Source organism: Myotis daubentonii, chromosome 2 (genome assembly GCF_963259705.1).
Source record: "Myotis daubentonii chromosome 2, mMyoDau2.1, whole genome shotgun sequence".
Lineage (NCBI taxonomy): Eukaryota > Metazoa > Chordata > Mammalia > Chiroptera > Vespertilionidae > Myotis > Myotis daubentonii.
In genome coordinates, this window is record NC_081841.1 from 177,615,949 (window position 1) to 177,623,323 (window position 7,375).

General features: G+C 36.4%; 1 protein-coding gene across 1 annotated transcript in view; it reads left to right on the forward strand.

Annotated features, from left to right (window-relative positions):
• GPC6 (glypican 6) overlaps positions 1-5,227 on the forward strand; it is a 1,130,094-nt gene extending 1,124,867 nt beyond the window's left edge. Inside the window, exon 9 of the mRNA XM_059684950.1 lies at positions 849-5,227. Coding sequence (XP_059540933.1) covers positions 849-1,051 — 203 coding nt within the window. The 3' untranslated portion in view covers positions 1,052-5,227. The remainder of the gene's footprint in view (positions 1-848) is intronic.
• The last annotated feature ends 2,148 nt before the right edge of the window (positions 5,228-7,375 follow it).

The following is a 7,375-nucleotide window of genomic DNA, read 5'->3' on the forward strand; positions in this document are numbered from 1 at the left end:
GGAGCCTGATCTGGGACCCAGGTCTGACACACAGGATTTATGAAACAGGAAAGAACAAAGCAGTAAGAATTGGGAATAGAACAGGCCCAGAGGCATGCTGAGCAAGCAAGATGCTGCACTAAGACCACATACTGTTTGGGCACCTGGGCATTGGTTTCAAGCAAGAAATGGCAAACTATTTTTGTAAAGGACCAGACATTAAACATGTTCAGCTTTGAGGGCCATGTGTGAACAGAGAATTAAACCATGTATAAGTGAATGGCTGTGGCTACATTCCATTATAACTTTCTCTATGGACACTGGCGTTAAAATTTCACATACACATTTTTTACATGTCACAAAATATTATTTTTCATTTGATTTTTTTCCAAACACTTGAAAACATAAAAATCTTTCTTGGGTTGTGGGCCATACAAAACCAAGCAGCAAGCCAGATCAGCCTGCAAGCCATCGTTAATCAACACCTGGTTTAAAGGGAGAGGCTGGTTGAGACAAGGTCTATCCTTGTTCTTAGGGGAACAGAGGTCAAAAAAAGTAGTCAAGCCCAGCTGGTGTTGCTCAGTGGTTGAGCATTGACCAAGAGGTCACCAGTTAGATTCCCAGTCAGGGCACACGCCCTGGTGGTGGGCTTGATCCCCAGCAGGGGGCATGCAGGAGGCAGCCGATAGATGTTGATGTTTCTCTCTTTCTTCCTCTCTCTCTCTCAAAAGAAAAAAAAAACTATTGAGATGGGGTGGGAACCATTGGGTGGGGGACTGTCCCCTCCCACTACCATGCCCAATTCTGTTACAAGCCTCCAGTCTTTCCAGGTTGTGGTCTAACTTTCTTTGTCAATCTGTCCACACCAGGTGATGAATCCAGTGGCTCGGGGAGTGGCAGTGGGTGCATGGATGACGTGTGTCCCACGGAGTTTGAGTTTGTCACCACGGAGGCCCCTGCTGTAGATCCCGACCGGAGAGAAGTAGACTCTTCTGCAGCCCAGTTCGGCCACTCCCTGCTCTCAGCATCTCTCGTCTGCATTGTCCTGGCACTGCAGAGACTGTGCAGATAATCCTGGGTTTTTGGTCAGATGAAACTGCATTTTAGCTATTTGAACAGCCAACTCACTTCTTTTCTTACACTCTTGGACAATGGACCATGCCACAAAAACTTACCGTTTTCTATGAGAAGAGCAGTACTGCACTCTGCCTCCCTTTTTGTTTTCCCAAAGAGTAACGGGTGCCAGACTGGACTGCTTCCTCTTTCCTTTGCTATCTGTGGGAACATTGTCTATTCTAGAGAATTCTTACTCAAATCTTTCTACCAGGAGATTTTCTTACCTTCATTTGCTTTTATGCTGCAGAAGTAAAGGAATCTCACGTTGTGAGTCATCCCCGCCCCCTCCCCTTTATAACAACTTGAAAAAAAAAGTAGGAATAATATTCTTCATAAAATCAGGCCAAACCCCAAGACAACTGCATTTTCAACAAAGAAGCAAACAAGAGAGAAAAATAAAAGAGCTTTAACACAATCAATTCAGTATTACCAGGCAACTCCCAATGTAAGCTTTTCTGTGACTCATTGCATTTTTTTAAAAATGCTATGGGGAGAAAGTTTGAAAGTGTTTTTAGTGAAGTGAAAATACACTGTTGTCTTGGAGGTATCGTCTTGCACTCTAACCATACAACACCAAACTGATTTAGAGGTACTGGTACTAAATTTGAATTCTATCTTTAAAATGACACAAAATATTACTACAACTCAGCACCTCCCTCACCCTGACCAATTTTCAATTGCAGTAATGGTGCCATTCTCCTCAATTCTCTTAATGTCTTTGTCCACTGGATCCAATTGGCACAGATTTCCCCTTCATCTTCAGTTACTAGTGGACATCCCCATCCATTAATCCTCCTCAAGGATCTGAATGGAAAATAATCATCAACAAATGCAATCGCTTTGCTTTAGCCATAGGTTGGACATTAATTTGGTATCTGCCCCTGTGCTCATTACCTCCCAAATGAAGATTCCTTTTAGTGAACTGATAAGCAGTTAGACCCATCAGTGAATTTTCATTTTTAGCCATTTTCTTTGTGTCAATTGGTTTCTGCATCACAAGGGCATTCTCTTACAAAATAACTCACAACAAAAAAAGTCAAGACAAAAAAAAATATATATATAGTATTGACATGGAGATTTCTTTCACTTTTTTAGTCTTAGTATGATCATCTATTTTTATATCTATATATATATAAATCACAGATTTTAACTTCTTAATTCCAAGCTCAGGGTTGACACACCTTTGTAACAAAAATGTTTTGTCAACCAGCTCTTCTTGTTTTGTGCTGCTCAGAGAAGGGATTCTTCAATGATCTGTGAGCACCAAGAATCAAGAAAGAGACCTTTTTACGTATCTAACTGTCCATTTAATAAAAGTTTGCCAGGGCACACCCTTTTTGCATGAGCGTGCTTTGTCCTGGATGCTCCAGACTGTATCGAGCTCATGGAGAAAGCCATGGGTATGTAGGACATTACTGGTGATGGAAGCTGTATGGGTAAAGAATGTGTTATTCATGCAAAACCATTGTTTCCACGTACAATGCCTTCAGCCTAGGATTCCTACCTGGCACTTGAGAAAATGTCCTAACACAAGAGGCCAATTTAGAGCTACAGCCTAACTGGTCCACCCAAGTGTGCCAAAGCTAGGCCCTGTGCTCCCCTGACAGAGAGAAGCAAAATAAACCAAAATGGGGCTTTATGAATACATTGACTATCCATATGTTTCTTGGTTTTTATGATGCATCTGGGGTTGGGAAAAGTAATGTTTTAAGACACCATAGTACACCAGTCACTCACTGTTAATTAACCCATTGGCAGTAATGACATGTAAATGGTATTTTTCAATCCCCTTCCTCATCAAAATTATAATTAGTTATTGATTTAGTCATTGCGTTTAAGTAGAGCATATGCGCACAATAGTATTAAGTATAATTGAGCACTTTTGCAAAACTGAAAGTATTTAGAAGCATCTATTGCTATAGTATGCCTAATGAAATATGAAACGTAGAATTCTGAGAGACTTTGTGGCATTTTTTCATTAAGATTTTTATGAAATTAACATTTAGCCTAATTCAGCATTACATACTTCTAGAAAAACATTTCACTGCCAAACTTTGGCTTTCGGTCACCAATTCCACATAAAATAGCTCTATGAAGGACCAATTTATGTTGTTCATGTCATTGTATGTTCAGAAATCAGTATTGTCTTTCTCCGAATAATTAAGGTGCAATACAAATTAAATCAACCTTGGTTTGACAGAATTTTGAGTAATAATTTGTTTTTATGGCTTTAAACTTCAAGTCTTTCCTTTTTTAAATGTGTCTGCATTGTTTTCTATGAAATAGATCAGAATGCCTTGTTTTCCCTGTGTTTTCACCCAAAATGGTTTTGTGCATATGTATGAGTACACATTATATTAATGAATCTGAACCCATGTTCTGTACACACTAAACACACAGATAACATATAAACACCTGCTTCATTTGTATCAACACCTTCATTATTAATAGTATTCATAATGGTTAGATGTAGTGATCCATCTGAGCCAGGCAGAGAGCTGAAATGACTATCAGTTAATGATGCCACAATATTAGTCACCTGCATGAATGTGGTCAAAATTATTCAAATTGTACTTTCTGGTTTTTATCATCATTCTAATATTTCATATGATTTCAGGCTAATTTAACATGAGACTTAATCTAGTTACTCCATTTAAGAAGAACTTTGGAACCTCATCTCACCCTACCCCACCTCTGGCCAAATTAATTTCTCTCATTTTAGCATTGTGATAGGGGAAGCAATGATGCTGCATTATTTTTCATGACCTGACTTCTTGGCTTTGATGTCTCCTAAGTTCTGTAATGACATCATAACCTCTGTTACAAGTAGAGAGGGATGGGCTCACTGAAGTCGGAACTAGAATTTGTTGGGTGATGCTCATAACTGCAAACACTTAGCTTATTGAAGTGCCTCTATTTACATGTTTAGTTATAATATGTATTTTTCTAACAGAAATACACGTCTGTAATTGGTGTATATTATACTTTGTATATGTTACAACAAAAGCTAAACAGAGGCTAAAGTCTTTAGCAGAGAAGAATGAATTACAAATTCACGTATTAGACCTCTGCTATGGTTCTGTACTGAAGGACAGCCATGACAACCTTCTGTCATCTTAATGAAGGTCAAGTTGGCACTTTGATTATAGCCTTCCTCAAACAACCTTAGCAATAGCAATCTGACTCTCTTACAGTGACTTACCCAGATAAGTATCTTGTATGACCTGTTTTAATTGTAAGGGATAGAAAATACTACTTGTCTACACTGAGAAACACTATTATTCATTGACAAGCTGAATTAAGTATAAAAGTAACATTCTATAGCTCAAACTGAAAATATTATTGGTCACAGAACCCTGATATTTAATTTATATTCCCTGCTGCAGACATTAGCCTACTTTAATACTTTAGCCATTACATACATATGTTTTGGCTACACACTGAACACCAACTAAAGTCCCCAAGGAGGAATAAAACCTTAGCAAATTCCTGAGTTGTGATTCTTTTGTTACTTCTATTTGCAAGGCTAATTGTCAAGTGGTTTGATTAAAGGTGGAAGTGTTAGAAATGCAAGTTTTGACTTATCTACAACTTGCAGAAATTCAAACTCATTATCATTTACTTACAGTCACTAACAGACCTGACTTTTAACAAGACAAACAAATGGTAGTTTAGCTTTGCCTGCAGAAGAGTAAAGGAGACCATAACTTATAAATTTGCAATGTGTTCCTCCTCGGTGGAGACATTAGCCAGTGTTTAGTTTTAGGCCAAATTATACAAATAGAGTATTGATTTGTATGCATTCTGGAGCCTTGCTATATCATGATTTGCTACAACATGAGAACTCAGCCTAGCATGGGGCCATGTGAATCTCACTCACAGTTGAATAGTTCCTGGAATCTTTGACCTTGCCTTGCAAGGAGGTATGTCCATGAAAAGAAACCTAACAATGGCCTAATAGTGAGGTCTCTGCGTGCATATGCATAATATATATGCAGGATAAATGTGTGCACCAATCAAACCTAAAATTTTATGTGATTGTCAAATGAATATTATTTGGGTTAAGATTTTTCATTTCTGATTTGGATAGAAAATTGCTATTAATCTTGTATTAAAATAGTTTTTAAAAATCTACCAGTGCCCTTTCTGCATTTTCTTAATTATTGTCATAGTCTAAATTTCATAGCTTTTGAATTTTTTTGTTTGAGACCTTTCTAGAAGCTGTAATATTACAAAATAAAAGAAGAGAAAAAGAACAAAGATTAAATCAGCACTGCTCACCTAAGTATACTTGGCATGTAAAATCATGAAGTTTTAAAACTTTAGAATATTTACGGTTTAACAAACATGTGGAAGATACTATATCCTTCTTTTCTATTGGTTTCTTTAAGATAAAATTTAGTGGCTTGAGAACTGATGTAAATACTTTATGAGGTCAGAAAAATTAGATAATATTGAAAGAACTAACAGTAACATGTTAAAGATTAATTTAACAAGTATTTATTAAACTCCTACTCTGCACTAAACCTGCTCCAGGTGCTGATCCCTGATTACCAAAACCACCAGTTGGAAATTATTCATTTTTACTACAGTTAACCATAATTATTATAGATACATCACTCATTTCAAGATGGTCTTTTAAATAAAGAAGGCCATATAAATAAAGTTATCAAGAATACAATGTTTAACTGTAAGCAATATTATAATTTATTCACATTATGACTATGTTGGTCTTTACTGAGAAAAGTGATGTCTACAAAATAATTAAGGAATTTTAGGATAATTTCATCCATAAAAGAAGAATATACCATATTCCATTTGGAAATAAACTAAAAGCAATTTCATAGAAAGGAGAACCATCCAAATGGATCTTGGAAAAAAAATAATAAAACCACAGACATTTTTATCAGGTAACAACAATATTATTTTAATTTGCTCTTTGGATGAGTGGGCTGAGATATAGTCAAAACATTTACACAATTAAGAAAATGAACATAGTACGGGAAGTGCTAGCCAAAGCAATTAGATAAGAAGAAGAAATAAAAGGTATCCAAATTGGAAAAGAAGTAAAACTGTCATTATTTGCAGATGACATGATATTGTACACAGAAAATCCTAAAGACTCCATCAAAAAATTATCAGGCTTAATAAGTGAATTTGGCAATGTAGCAGGACACAAAATTAACACCAAGAAATCTATGGCATTTTTATACACCAATAGTGAACTTACAGAAAGAGAGATTTAAAGAAACAATCCCATTTACCATCACACCAAAAAAAAGTAAAATACCTAGGAATAAACTTAACTAAGGAGGTAAAAGACCTGTACTCGGAAAACTACAGGACACTGAAAAAAGAGATAGAGGAAGACATAAACAGATGGAAGAACACACTATGTTCATGGATTGGTAGAATCAGCATCATTAAAATGTCCATAATACCTAAAGCAATCTACAGATTCAATGCACTTCCCATTAAAATACAAATGGCATATTTCACAGACCTAGAACAAACTCTCCAAAAATTCATCTGGAATAAAAAAAAAAAAGACCCCAAATAGCTGCAGCAATCCTGAGAAAGAAGAACAATGTAGAAGGGATCTCAATACCAGATATCAAGCTATGTTACAAAGCCACTGTTCTCAAAAACTGCCTGGTACTGGCACAAGAATAGACACATAGACCAATGGAATAGACTAGAGAACCCAGAAATCGACCCAAACCACTATGCTCAATTAATATTTGACAAAGGAGGCAAGAACATACAATGGAGTCAAGACAGTCTCTTCAATAAATGGTGTTGGGAAAATTAGACAGATACATGCAAAAAAAAAATGAAACTAGACCACCAACTTACACCATACACAAAAATAAACTCAAAATGGATAAAGGACTTAGACATAAGACAGAAAACCATGAAAATATTAGAGGAATCCACAGGCAGCAAAATCTCAGACATATGCTGAAGCAATATCTTCACCAATACAGCTCCTAGGGCAATGGAAACAAAGAGAAAATAAACAAGTGGGACTACATCAAAATAAAAAGCTTCTGCACATCAACAAAACAACAAGGAAGCCCACTGCATGGGAGAACATATTTGCCAATGTTATCACCGATAAGGGTTTGATCTCCAGCATTTACAGGGAACTCATACAACTTAACAAAAGGAAGATAAACAACCCAATCAAAAAATGGGCAATAGACCTAAATAGATACTTTTCGAAGGAGGACATAAAGAAGGCCAAGAGACATATGAAAACATGCTCAAAGTCACTAAT